This window comes from Anopheles stephensi, chromosome 2 (assembly GCF_013141755.1).
Source record: "Anopheles stephensi strain Indian chromosome 2, UCI_ANSTEP_V1.0, whole genome shotgun sequence".
Classification (NCBI taxonomy): domain Eukaryota; kingdom Metazoa; phylum Arthropoda; class Insecta; order Diptera; family Culicidae; genus Anopheles; species Anopheles stephensi.
Genome location: NC_050202.1, coordinates 25,414,017 through 25,428,169, shown reverse-complemented (window position 1 = coordinate 25,428,169; position 14,153 = coordinate 25,414,017). Strand labels below are relative to the sequence as shown.

Genomic DNA, 14,153 nt, shown 5'->3' with positions numbered 1-14,153 from the left:
GTATATCCTCATGTCTCATGTACTTCTTCCAGAACCAGCCACGATCGAACGGGGCCGCACACTGTCCCGTATCTCGCTAGCGAAAGGTGCCAATTTCCGGGGACGTAAATCAAACTCCCTAATGAATCTATGCGGTAAGAAACTCCTCTAGAAGCACACGTTTTGTCTCTCCTATCTCTATCCACATGCGCACAGTCGTCCCTCCAACTGAGGCAGCATTTCCGTTTCCCGTCTTCACACACATACAACACACGCACACATACACACATACAAGCCACAATTTTTTTTATACATGTTGCACATCTGACCCTACTGGGTACGGTCAGATGGTGATGGCCTAGTCTCACTAGTCTCCCCTTGTTTTTTACTTTGGGATGGGTTTCCACACTGAAAAGCCGCCACATAATCTGGTTTCGACGGTACAGTTTTGGGGATTATTATTTTACTAGCAAACACACAAATAATTCTGGTACGGGGGAGCTTTCTGGTTTTGTACTGGGATTTTAAACTGATTTAAGTTGCTCTTACTTTCTTTTCTTGGGTTTGTTCTTCTTTCGTTCGCAATTTAAGTTGTTCCTACTTGTTTTGATCATTACTGCACTTCTCTAACTGTCCTCCGTTCAAACTTCACGCTTTCTGCTACTTTTCTGGTGGGATTTGTTTTTCGTTATGATGCTAAAAATGCTGCTGCTGCTGTTCTTTCACCCCTTGTGCAACTCGTTGTGTTTTGTCACTTTGCATCTTCGGTACCACTGCGCGGTCGCAAATGAATCGTAATTAGTTTCAATCGAGAGGTCTCTGCAATAATACACGGAGCAAGCCGTGTTCTGTATATGCTCTCCGGCGATAAACAAATGCTGGGCCGTTGGTGGTCGGCTCTCCACATTCGCACAGCATGTGATGCTGTCTGCTCGAACGAGCAGACCACGTCATCCTTCATCCGTTTGCTGTCCCGAGTAAACCCATCGCGCACAGTCCAGTTATTTCGCTTAGTGTGGCGAGCATTGCTTGATTGTAGTTCATATTTTTAGCGACGCCATTCTTTGGTGCTTTGGTTGAGAATACTTTCCATATACTTTTGTGAGTTTGATCGTTGATTATCGGATAGCGGCAATGCTGCTGTGTGTATCTTGTGCAACGATTAGCGAATTTACCCCGCTCGGAAGGTTAGAATTTTCGCACCTGAACAATGGAAATTTCGACCGTAGATCGATGTACCGCCGAACCGTGGCTGTACCTTCGCACGTCCGTACGTTCGAACGATTACCTCCACGGGACGGGCAGGAAAATCTCAACCATTGGTACTGCGATCGATGTCTGGCAGTGTACCAAAGTCTTCGGCCGGAGGGAAACGTTCAAAAGGAGGAAGCCCTCATTAACTGTGAACGCAAGACAGAAAAGCTGATAGAACTGGTGCGAAATTGTGGTGACACAGAGCGTGTTAAGCAATCCGATATGCTTAATCAACAGCTGGTAAATCGATCAGAGCCGAAGCACGGGGGAAGATCCGCCACAAGTCTGAAGCAGTGTCTGGTGAACGTTTTCCAACGTTTAACGATAGAGAGCAGCGCAAGTGCGAAGGCAGAACATGCGCGTCGACAATCGTTTAATGCGATCAAGTACAAACAAGAACCCGCCCACGGTATCGATGCTTTTGGGAGAAAGTTTTCACCTAACAAAACGTTTGGTGTGATGAAAGGTAAACGTTTGGTGCGGAAGAGCTCAGTATGCCGAAAATGGAGAACTCGTTGTTTTCTCGTACATTTAAACATATAAATAGGTGTAGCTAAAGTAAGAAGTATACAGTATCGCCTATCATCACCGTAAATTAGAAGAGCTTGTTGCGCGCCGTATCAGTATAACGCTAATCCGTAATAAAACTAATCAGTAATTAGCAGACAACAATAGTGGTAATTGGTAATCGCAAAATAAGGGCCAGCACACTCTAACACACTATCCCTAGCTAGCTTTAGACATTAACACCTTTCACTAGTGATGGGTCATAGGACTCTTTTCACGGATAGATCTGGAGTCGAGTTCTTTCCTATTGGAATCGAGTTGAACCCGTGTGTGCAATGAGTTCGGGTGAAGCAAAGCATATGTGAGTTCGACCCGTAGGTTCGGATCCAAACTCCGATGAACCCACAGGACGACTCGAACTACGAGTACTATCCGACCGATTCCGGGTCGCTTACGGAAGGGTCCGATCCGGTAGGTTCGGGTTGACCCGCCCATCACTACTCATCACATATATTCCATTAGCTCTACTTCTACCAGGTGTCGGGGTTATGCTATCTTTCTTCTCTCTTTGTTGATGCAAAAATGGTTTGTGAATTTGGGTATTTTCCAACGTGTCTGGTGTTTCTTTTTCCTTACCATTCATATCATGCTCATCTTTACTGTTTAGTTTTCGTTATTTTTAAGTTGATTCTCTACTTTAGTTTTATTTCTTGCTTGTGTTTTATTGTTTCTGTTTGTTTTCTAAGTTTGTTTAACTTGATTTATCTAACCGAATTGGAATTTGAAAAAATGGCTGCATTTTAATATATATAAGAATGCAAATGCTGCTTCTTTAATAGCATTAACCATGGTTGTGCGCTAAATAACATTTAACAAACAAACGGAAACCAATATCCTTCCACAACTAATCTTGCCCTTCTGCTCCCTCTGCCCATCTCCTTTTCAATCCTGTCCTGATCACACGGAATCGTGTCACACTGCTGCAATCTCACCACCACATGCCTGACAAATTTGACTGATTGAAATTCTTTTATTGTATCTTTCCTTCACAACATCTCTCTTCATGGCGCACTTCGCAAAACGTAAATTTTTCCGAAACTGCAACAACCCCTACTGTCTCGCGTGTGTGTCGTCTGTGTGTCGTTGTGCTCATTGCCCATCTCCGCCCGATTGCGTGCGCGCGCCTTCATCATCCCGCTCACTCCTGCTCACTGTTATGGACGCCCCCTGCCCGCTGTCGTACTAACCGCAACCGCTAGACTCCGACTCGGGATTGGGCCGGGCGACACCACCGAGGCGCGCACCGTCACCGGGAATGGGTCCGTCGAGCCGCCATCTGCCTTCGCCGTCCGGTCCGGGCTCGCTACCGCCCGGGTTGATCACGAAGCGGCGCGGCTTTGACGATGGTTCCAGCGACATCTCGTCCAACGCGAGCTCCATGATGGATTACAACGGTCTGTAGTAATGCTGCTTGCAAGTTGTCTGCCCTTGCCTGCTCGCAAAATACGTTCATTGTTCGTTTAGCTGTGTAGCAAAGTGGCCTGACAGTTTGTTTGCTCTTGCTTTCCATCGCTACGTACGATAAAAACTGGCATACTAAACGCGTAAATTGGATTCCCCTTTTCATTCTGCAGGACCGCGATTGTACAAGCAACCGGCAACGAAATCGAACCGTGGCATCATTCTGAATGCGGTCGAGTACTGTGTCTTCCCGGGTGCGGTAAACCGCGACGCCAAGCAAAAGGTGCTGGAAAAGATTGCCCGCTCGGAGGCGAAGCACTTCCTGGTGCTGTTCCGCGATGCCGGCTGCCAGTTCCGCGCCCTGTACGGCTACTGGCCGGAGAACGAGCAGATCATTAAGCTGTACGGTACCGGGCCGAGCCAGGTCGACGATGTGATGTTCGACAAGTTCTTCAAGTACGATCCTGCTGTCGTCAACACCGGCAGCTTTTCATTCCCCTTTCCATCGTGGAACGTACAATTGCAATTCTAGCAAGCTAACCGTCTTATTTTGCATCCCTCCCCCCTTTTTTCTTTCTTAGATACAACTCGGGCGGTAAATGCTTCACCCAAGTGCACACCAAACACCTCACCGTAACGATTGACGCGTTCACGATACACAACTCGCTGTGGCAGGGCAAGAAGGCGAACCTGCCGAGCAAAAAGGATATGGCACTGGTGATTTGAGGCCCGCGCACTGTTCGCAGCCCGCTACTGCCCGCTACTCGTCCTCCGCCTCCGCCACCACACTCTTCCACCTCTACCAGTATCGCGCGTCATCATCCCACCTTTCCACGGACAGTGGTGGCATCGGCTGCCCATCGGCAGTCGCATAGTATTCATGGTTCTCTCGACACATAAACACTAGCTAAGGAGCAGAAGGCCTGAGACCCTCTCCCCCGGTCCGGAAAAGTGGACAGGTGTTTACTCTCGTCACGTTACCCTAAGGGATGGATGGTGGAATGTATTGCACATGGCTAAACATTTACAATCTGTTTATTTTCACATTGTTTCAATGTATATTTGGAATGTTTATTTTTTTCTTTTGCTAACTACAAAAGTAGTGAATATTTTTCATTCTTCTTTGTTTCATTTGATTTCCTGTCATTTTCTTGAATATACACATTTATTGATTATGTCCCCATGTATGTGTTAATGATGCGCGCCCCTTAAGCTGCCGTTTTACCCTATTGTCTCTAACACATTGAAATACAGTTCACGAAAAGACAACCAGTTGTGGAAGACGGGCAATAACGCATTGGGAAGTGCCCAAGTCAGAGTCACCCCCCTCTAGTTAGGCTAGCCTAGTAAAGATTGATGCTTGATACTCTGCTCCTCTGTCGCCGCTTTCTTGCTCGTTTTGAAACACGGCAAGTAAGTCAGGAATTTCAATTTCCGAACGGAGAAGTAGAAGACCCCTCTTGAACCTGAATGTTCGGGGTTTATTCTAACACACACTAGCGCGTTACGACATTCCTGCAACTAATATTTATCTTTTCCCCCATTCGAAAACAATCTGTTTTGGTTAATGAGAACCCCCATTTCGCTCTAGTGTCGTTTTGTTTGCCCCCTCTTTTTGTTGTTGGAAGCTGTAAGTTAGTAGGGTTAATAGAAGCAGCAAAACCATTACGATTAAATCCAACTGATAGCATTATGACAAGCAATTGTAAGCATATAAATTAAAAGAGAAAGTCGTTCGATACCATAATATAGCGACGCGCGAAAAACAAAAAGAAAAGATTATTAAAACCAGAGCTAGGCGAATCGAATTACTAAGCAACGTGTGAATGCGCATTAAAACCTGCTATTAAATTATTAATACACGCAAAACCATTACCGTTAACGGAGGAGTGAAGGATGTGCGCTCGGGAGATATTATTGTAACGAAAAAGCGAGCGAGCGAGCGAGCGAGCGAGAGAGAGAGAGGGAGAGGGTGGCGAGACATAAGTAACAACAAAGGTTATAAATTAAAGACTAATTATATTATATCAGCTAATTATATTACTCGTTAACCTGTTTTTTTTTACATTCATTTAGTTATCCCCCTCTATTTGCTCCTCTCTCTCTCTCTCTGTCTGTGTGCTTGGTCTCGCTCGGTCTCTAATTATTTTGCCTTAAATGTGCAAAACGAGTCGTACAGCTAGGCGGTCGTCTGATGGTTAACGCAAAAACACACACTCACACAATCTGTAAGGAATAATTCCTACACAGTCAAGAGAAATATGATAAGATGATTATCATTACTATTACTACCGTCACTCCCTGCGACGATCAGCATTGTTTATTTGCTCCTGAACCGTCTTGTTTTCGAGAAGAAGAAAAAAAAAAAAAGAATCGACCTAATACTACTACCTTTACCGCTACTCGCGTGTGTAACATTTTATGTTATTACTCTATTATTTGTGTATAAAAAAAAACCCCCGCTGCTTATAATTAATACCTTTGCTTCGAGGGGGCCCGCACGCACGCAAGTCATCCTCTGCGCCCAGCGGAGCGGGAACCCCCTGAAAGCCTGATTGGCCGGGCGAAGGAAGTAGAAGGTCTGTTTGAGTGAGTGAGTCGCAGCACAGGCGCCCTCCCCCCGCTAAACCGTCATTTTTTTATAATACTTAAGTTAAATCAAAGAACAAATATAATCGTTTTTATTAATACTTAGTTTGTGCAGTTTTTTTTTCGAAGTTTTTATTTTCAAACAGTCATTTTTATTACTTTTTCATCCGTTTTGTTTTCTGCTCTCATTTAAACGTCGCGTGCAGTATATTTCATCCGCCGAGAGCCTGCCCTGCCCGTTCGTTGCAGAGAACCGAACCTTCCTGTGAAGTGGAGTTGAATACAATATCAGTGCTTACGGAAGCGCAAGACTTTTGCAACATAAGCAAGCAAACCCGACCCGATAGAAGACTAAATGAGCAAAACGAAAAGTATCACACAAATCATAATCTAAATCTTGGTGGGAAACAATGATAAGGAGGAAGAAACTCACAGAAATCTATTCAACTACCGTTAGCTAAAATTATGTGAATACATTCCCAACTATCCTGCCCAATGCGTAATGCGGTAAATGATAACATTTGAAAAAAGAAAAAAAACTCCAGTTTCCCGTTTGCTACGAAACACACACACACAAACGCACACTAGTTCTGTGTTGCTCCAACGTTGAATCGTTTGCTCTCCACTATTTTGTCACTGTCTCTAACAACTATTTGAATCATTTGCGAGCTTTCTCGATAAAAAATGCGCTTAGTGAGGGAGTTCTTGTGGATGTGGATGGGCAGATGGGAGAAGGTCGTTGAGCGGAATTTATGAAAAATAATCCTTTCTTTCGCTCCTCAGTCCGATAGTAGCGCTCAGTCGTCTAGTGATGTGCAAATTGAGTCAGAATGAGTGAATCGTAGCAATGAATTAGATTATTTGAATCACCACGAAGAGTTACTTGAACTCATTTGTGATTTAACTCTCCGTGCCGACTAGCCACTCACTCACTACGTATCAATCTCACGAGTGAATTAAAACGTACAGAGTAAGTCAAAAGGAAGTGAGTGAGTTAAAATGTAGTGAGTGAGTGGCTAGTCGACACGGCGAGTTAAATCATTTCTCGAGATTTAACTCTTGAAGAGTGAGCATAAGAGTCAACTCACTAGTCCAACTCATTCACTCCAATTCAATTAACGTTACTGAGTGATTAATCCTATCACTACAGTACACGTAGGAAAATTCAGTCGATCCTTTACATTGAGCTAGGCAGAATGATCAGTTGGAGTGCGTCCTAGCGCATCCCATTATCACAAAGTCCTCATTTCTATAGGAAAATTGGAAACAGCAGCGCCCTCAGCAACCTTATAGTATGAATCTTGTCCAAGTAGTACAGAGCCAAGGAGATTCAGAGGCGCCATGGTCTGTTTGCTTGAACGAATTTTTAGCAAAGTAGTAATATTTCAAAATCTACCTAATCCCAACCCCCCTTTACACGCGTTTTTATGTCGTTGTCGTAAAAACTGCTTCAAAATTCGGTGTTTAAAGGGAGGGAATATGAATGGCGTGAGTGTAGAGTCTGGGAGCGGCACACAAGCTTTGGCAAACGTATATTTGTGAAATTACTTTTGCATTTAAGGGACCTTGAAGCTGATCTTTGATTCATCTTCTACCGCTTCGCGGAACGGTGTTTGTGTTAAGATTGCTTCATTTTCTTGCCTTCATTTGGAAAAGCGCTTGAAGGGAGGTGTTAGCTAAAGGAGAGACAAAAAAACAAAACAAAAAGCTTTAGGAAAATGTGTATGTAACGGAAAGGAAAAGTAAGGATATAGAGTTTGTTTTCTTTAAAAAAAAATAATGGTTTTCAGATTTTGGTTTCAGTTGTGTTCACGCTTCGGATTTGATGGGCCGTGTTACAAACGGGGGGAAACTAATACATGGGAACATCTAGCACGTTTCGTTGCCTGTGAATGTATCATAAATTGAAATAATAAATTAAACATTTCAATAAGAGAGATCGGTAACTGCTGGGCTCCAGTGGATGCTAAGCCAGAGCTTACTCCCCCAAAGATGACATAGAGGCTAAATCAGTAAATCAGTATGCGATTATGCCATTTGTTCGGCACGTAATGCACGAATTTACATCCGATTGAAATGCGCAATGTTCTTAAGTTTGGAGATTAATGGGACGGATCCAAAACTCTGGTCTGCTGAGTCAATCACCTTTAAAGTGTCCGAGAATATCAGTTGATGGCGACGACTTCGAGGTCTACGTCTAAGCCGCGTGGTGCGGAGACACACGAAAATTGATATACTTGTGCTGGACTAATTCAGCCTTCTTCGAACGATGAATCCTGATGATTATCTTTGCCACCATGGCCAAAGATACAAACGATACAAATACCCTTATTTATTGGAGCATAAATCGTATCAATCCGAAATTGTATTTGCACCACCAAGCAATGTATAACAGACTACACTTCCGGTTAGCGCCATCTATGTGTGAGTATTTGTTAAACGATATCGATTGTTAGTAAACAAAATCATTTTGTGCATGTAAAACAGGAAAGTATTAGTATTATATTGAGAAGCTTTTATGATGTTGAAGCTTTTTTTAAATTAAAATATTAATTTTATTCGCTAATTTCAGCCTTGCATTCTGGCTCAACCCTTGCATCGGTTTGACATCAGCTGTCAAACGGCTATTGCTGTCCTTTTCCATCAAAAGTGATGTCATTCACTAAACAACAACTGCGAGGAACCCGTTCAGCGTAAATAGAAGTTCTTTTCCGTTCCCGTAAAGTTAACGCAACCAGCGGCTAACCCAATGGCAGACCCAAAGTTCCAATATTTGCCTTACATCGTAAGTATCCCTGAGCGCTGAGGAAATAGCATCGCCCCGCCAGTACAAACCCGATACACTTTTGCACTTCCTGCCAGGCTCACGACCAACCCGACGTGTACGAGACACCGGACGTGAACGAAGCCGAAACGTCCGATTACGACGAGGACGAACCCGTAAACGATGCGATCGAGCGGCTGCACATCTCCACCAAGGATTCGATCGGGAAGTTCCGGGGCAAGTACCTAACGGGCGATGTGGACTTTTCCGATGGCATCGGTCGCAAGAATCGGCTCGGTTATGACGCACGCAGCATGGAGTACGAGCTGGCGGGTGAAGGTGAGCGGGAAACTCCTCTGCAGCGTTGCCATCGTCTCAAGTGCGAAATGAACGAGCTGATGGAAGAAATTGAAGCTTCCCGTGCGGATACGGGTCGGACGGCGGAGGAGAAAGCTTCGTACGAGACGGTGTTCGGGGTGGTGAGTACCGCGAAGAAGGTGCTGGAGAGTCTGAAGCTAGAGCAGGTCATCGGTAGCGAAGTGGTTGCCGGGGGCGGTGATGCGGAAGCCAAGAAACTAATCGCCCAGATCGAAGAGTACAAGAAGACGGGTGCCGTCACGAGCAGCGATCCGAAGCTGGTAGCGAACGAGCTGATGCAGAGTGCCCGCGTAGCACAACTGGAACATCGGCTGCACCAGCTGGAGGTGGCCGTCGGTGCAAAGCCGGAGCGTATCAGCCGGCTGGCGGGGACCACCGGTACGGGCAATCTGATCGAGGCGGTGCAGAACATATCGGCCAAGGCGGCACTGTTGCAACCGTCCCAGCTGGATACGGTCGAGCAGCGGTTGAACAATCTGCTGCAGCAGATGAACAGCATACAGGAGAAATCGAACGCCACGGGGCAGGATCCGAACCGGGAGCAAAAGGTAGGGCAAGTGAAATTGAGTCTGAGACGGACTTTTGTAACGATATGCCGCTTGTTTTTAGATCTTGGAGCTTTACGAAATAGCGAAAAGTACCGAACCGATCGTCCAGATCCTTCCCGATATGCTGCACCGTATGCAAACGCTGGAATCGTTGCACAAATACGGTTAGTTCAATAATCTCGTTGCTAAAACACACGAAAATACTAACAAAGCAATCTCCATTTCCAGCTACAAACTTTAGCAAACTGTTTGCCGAACTGGAAACCACGCAAGCATCCATCCTGAACGGTGTGGCCGCCAACAAAACGCTACTCACCGGCGTGCAGGAAGCTTTCGCCCAGAACCTAGAAAACGTCAACAAGGAGGTGAAGAAGCTCGAGGAACGCATGACCAAACTGCAGCAGACGATCAAGTAGATCGGCTTCGTCCAATGGTCATTCCATCATCGTGTGTGTGTGTGGTGGTAAGATGCTTCTTAATTATTCCATTTGCAACACCGCACGTCGTCTGTCGTCGCGTTTGCCGTACGCTCAGATATTGGATATTTATTTAATCGCAATTTATTTTTAATTAATTGGTCAATACGGAGAACAGCGCAACTGTGTGTCTGTGTGTGTGTGTGTAAGCCACACAATTCTATTTCCGGCAAAATGTACTCTCCCGCCACAAGTAATAGCCCCTAAACCGACTGTCCTTATTCTTGTTTGGAACCTATAGATGACAGTAGAAGAAGAAGCTGTTGGTCGAATGAGCAATTTCAATTTCTCACTTTATTAAAGCTATTCCCTTACACACTTAAACGTATTGTAAGGGTTTACAGAGGATCGCTTTCTGCACTGGCCGGAGACACAAATCACACCGTTCTAACAATAATGTCCTCTTGAACTAAACAATTGTTGCTTTCCATTCAACACGCGATAGATTCGTCAGTGTGTGTTTGTAATTGTTGATTGAGAGACAAAATATGGATCGACATCGAGGTGTAAAACATAGTGAAACCGACAGCAAAATAACAACAAATCTTAAAGTCAATCTAACCGAAACAGGAAGAGCAGGAAATCATCATATGATCATTGCATGTGTGATAAACTGTGACAATTGTTTAAATGAAGTGGACAATGTTGCTAGAATGATGTGCCTTTTGTGTGGTTCAACAATCCTGCTCTACTCTAGACCGTATCTTATATTACCTGTTTAAACCCTCTATAGCCTCCGAAACGCCGCTTTATGTGTGTGTGTGTGGTATTCTTACAACATTGGTGCCCCTTCCAAAGGATCCATTCCCTTTTTGATTATAGGGTGGTTTAATTTATATGTATATTCACTTGTACTACAAACTACCCACTCGTGGTTTAAACTGACCTTTACCGACCAAGGCATGGCGCACCGCCCCTATGTCTTTTTAAAGCCGAGATGCCGAGATGATGCGAGATGCCAAAAAGATTTCGCTAAAAAGGGGGGGATTTGTGAATTTTTTCCGTCAAAATCATCTCGGTTCATTTACCCGCGTTGTTTAGAGCACTTCATACTATCTCTCTCTCTTCAACCGAAAACTACCATGGCAACGCATGGAAAGTGACAGAGAGGGCTAGAGAGAAGCGAAATCTTTCCGAGATTTCAGCTCGAGAAGGCGAAATCTTTTTGACGGATAGATTTCGCATAACCACCCCCTTTAAGCGAAATCTTTTTGACATCTCGCATCATGTAGCCTGGCTTTTAGAATTTAAGGTGCTTTTTTCATCACACCGCAGACAAAAAATAGCCTTGCCTTTCGCTCTTCTATCGCCTACTTTCCATCCACCGGTGTGTGTTGAATGGAAAATGAATTAGAAAGAAACAGAAACAGAATGGAATCTTTTCAACCAGCAAGCATTCCCGAACCTCTCCCGACGCTCACAGCACCGATGGAATACTACTGATTGAACTTGACGCCTATATTGTTAACTCGTTTGCGCATGTTTTCGAGAATGTCTTCCGCCAGCTCGTCAACCGTCGTGTACCGACACTTCTGGAAGCTGTAGATGTCACACAGGAAGCCGATCGTTTCGTCCTTAAAGTATTGGCACACCTCCTTAAGGCTTTCGTTCGGCCCGAAGAAACCCCACACCATCAGCGGCGACAGCTGCTCGGTGATGCAGTAAAAGTGGGCCATAAATCCGTTCGGGAACTTGAGCATACGCTTCTTGGCCTTCAGCACGGACCAAACGGCCGTCGCCAGAGCGGACTCTTTGAAGCCGTTCGACAGGAAGCGATTGTTAATGACGGCCAGGACGCTGTTGGGCGGTGCGTCCAGATCGCGGAACGCATCGAGAATGATAAAGTCTAGCACGACGTCGTAGAACGTCATCGCTTTAACGTTGCGCGATTCCAGCTCGAGCTCGATATCGTTCCAGTTGCTGGGGTTCTGGAGGAACTCTAGCATCGATTCGTACGCGACGAGAAAATCCTTCGGATCCTTGTCACCGAGACAGAGCAGATCGGTGAGAATCTGGCGCCCGGTGTCGGCCACCCAGCGACCATTTTTGGGATCCTGCAAACAAGGAAAGTGGGGAAATTATGATTCCAATCCATTTGGTGTGCGGGATGGTAGCGTAAAGCCTTACCTTAAACAGTAGTTTAAAAGCTAACCGTATGCAGTGCAGCTTGGCCAGGTACTCCGTATCGGACGCACAGCCGACCATATCGGTGCGCAGCGTTCGGTACGGTATCTGCTGCTCGTCCATCGTTTCCAGCGCGCTCGAGTACAGCGGGTATCGTTCCAGGTCCATAAACGATTCCGTGTCATCGAACTCGCGCAAATCGGCCACCTGGTCCAGGGCGGAAGCGAAGCTTTCGGCCGAATCAAAGTTCGGATCCGATCCAGATCGGTGACCGTTCGTTAGACCGTGCTCACCGCCGGCTGTGATGGCCTTTCGCTCATCATCCCGGTAAAGCACGGACCGCTCGTCGAGGAAGAGCAGTTCGCCCTGCTCCTGTAGGTTGTAGGCCGCATCGAGAAGGTTTTGTAGCTCGCGGCAAAATTCATCCTGATCGGCGTTCGCTGCACGGCCCGGAATGTCCATCAAATCGTTACGCCCGGCCAGTGCATCTTCCCAGTAGCTAACGACGTTCTCGAGCGCTTCCATGCCCATGACGCCGAGCTGTTGCGGTGTAAGCGGGGTCGTATTGCCAAGAAGCGTCATCGTGCCCATCGCACCAACTGTTCCACCGCCGGCGGCTACCAGTGAACCGGAAGCGAGTGACATCCGATCGGAGATAGCGTGTACGGAGCCGCTCGGGCTGTACGAACGGGCGGATACTTTCGAACCCGCCACAGACATGATATCGTTCGGGCTGCGTACACTGTTGCGTGTGCGTCTATTGCAGGGTTTTCGTATCCGGCGCTGCTGAGGCAGTGGAGTTCTCCGGCGGCCAAGGTAAGCAGCGAGTGCACCCAGCAGCGCTACACCGGCCGACACCGATAAGATGATAATCTACAAACGAGCAACGAGAAAAAAGGTCAGTATCGATAGAGCTATGCGATGTGCGTGATTGAGTGGCATACTTTATGCGAGGTGGACACATGGATGGGAAGATACTTGGACACACTCATCTTGCCGATGTCTTCTGTCCCGAGCCCGATGTGCTGGGTTTGGTTGGTTGGAAAATCGAAACTCTCTCCCTCCGTGCGCGCGTTTTCTGGCTTATCAGCGTAACCAACGGAGCGCTGGTCGTGTACGGCAAGGCTTTTGCTCGGTGGATTAGTTCACACCTTGCTTCTTGTTGTGTATTGCTTAACACTCCCAACTTGCTCACATGTGCGTTATCTTAACGTGGCCATTTATCGGACGATCGTACAGTTGTAGTTGTTCCACACAATCACAATAAAATACACAACAAACTTAAACAGAGGGGAAAATTAAAAATAAAACACGACACACTACACCAAAATGGCCCGTTTTCGCAGATTCGTTTCGTTGGTCCCAAGTTCTCTTTGGAATTGCGGTACTGGAGCAAACTAAGCTCCGGAATTTTCACGGCACTCTTTCATTACATTTCTCTATTACGCTTCGGTAATGTGTCCTCTAGCCGGAAAAGGACATCACTGCTGAGAGGCGCGACTTTAACTTCCGTGGCACCAATTTCACTGTGACCGTCACACACGCACACACACGATTGTGTGTGCGTAACCCGATTGCGATCCAAGGGAAAGCGGAGTGGCCGTAGTACGACGAGACTGGTGGCGGATTATTTACGTCATTACGAGGCGCCCCACTTTGGTCCGCTTTGTTCCCACCTTCTTCGGTGCATTTACCACTTCTTTAGCATATTTTTGACTTGTTTATGTTGTTTTCTTGCTTGCTTTTGATGCTGCTTTTCCGCTTGTTCACTGGCAGCGCTGCTGAATACCGTTTTGACAGCGCCGCGCTGACCAAAACAAAACAACAGCACGTGCCTAGCACTTGGACGTGGATGAATAAAGGGTGCAATTAAGCAAAGATCTACCTTTATCTTTTTCGATAGCCTTATCTACTTTATATTTATACTGTTTCGAATTGATTTCTCTCTACTATATCGTAATTGTCACTCATTTTGTTCGGAATAACACGCGAGAGGTTTGCCACACCTGTCATCGGCATTTCTTGGTAATCTGTCAAAACGCCGGTTGTATTCAGCAAAAGACAAGCCGCGTC

The 14,153-nt window shown here is 46.0% G+C and overlaps 3 protein-coding genes across 23 annotated transcripts in view; 2 read left to right on the top strand and 1 right to left on the bottom strand.

Moving 5' to 3' along the window:
• LOC118505919 (patronin) overlaps nt 1–5,895 on the top strand; it is a 60,358-nt gene extending 54,463 nt beyond the window's left edge. For 18 of the 21 annotated variants that reach the window (XM_036042388.1, XM_036042406.1, XM_036042408.1 and 15 more), the window contains 4 exons: nt 33–134; nt 3,000–3,194; nt 3,375–3,657; nt 3,783–5,895. In XM_036042388.1, coding sequence (XP_035898281.1) covers nt 33–134; nt 3,000–3,194; nt 3,375–3,657; nt 3,783–3,927 — 725 coding nt within the window. In that variant the 3' untranslated portion in view covers nt 3,928–5,895. The remainder of the gene's footprint in view (nt 1–32; nt 135–2,999; nt 3,195–3,374; nt 3,658–3,782) is intronic. The other 3 variants (XM_036042403.1, XM_036042402.1, XM_036042396.1) reach the window with 1 other exon arrangement.
• A 2,531-nt stretch (nt 5,896–8,426) lies between these two features.
• LOC118505918 (dynactin subunit 2) lies at nt 8,427–10,164 on the top strand. The gene is made up of 4 exons (XM_036042387.1): nt 8,427–8,575; nt 8,653–9,480; nt 9,542–9,644; nt 9,709–10,164. The coding sequence occupies exons 1-4, from the start codon at nt 8,540–8,542 to the stop codon at nt 9,894–9,896; spliced, it is 1,155 nt and encodes a 384-aa protein (XP_035898280.1). The 5' UTR covers nt 8,427–8,539; the 3' UTR covers nt 9,897–10,164.
• A 902-nt stretch (nt 10,165–11,066) lies between these two features.
• Nucleotides 11,067–14,105, bottom strand: LOC118505916 (mitoguardin). Its single transcript, XM_036042384.1, has 3 exons — nt 13,025–14,105; nt 12,084–12,953; nt 11,067–12,010 (listed from the first exon to the last, which is right to left on the bottom strand). The coding sequence occupies exons 1-3, from the start codon at nt 13,070–13,072 to the stop codon at nt 11,393–11,395; spliced, it is 1,536 nt and encodes a 511-aa protein (XP_035898277.1). The 5' UTR covers nt 13,073–14,105; the 3' UTR covers nt 11,067–11,392.
• Nucleotides 14,106–14,153: the final 48 nt, after the last annotated feature.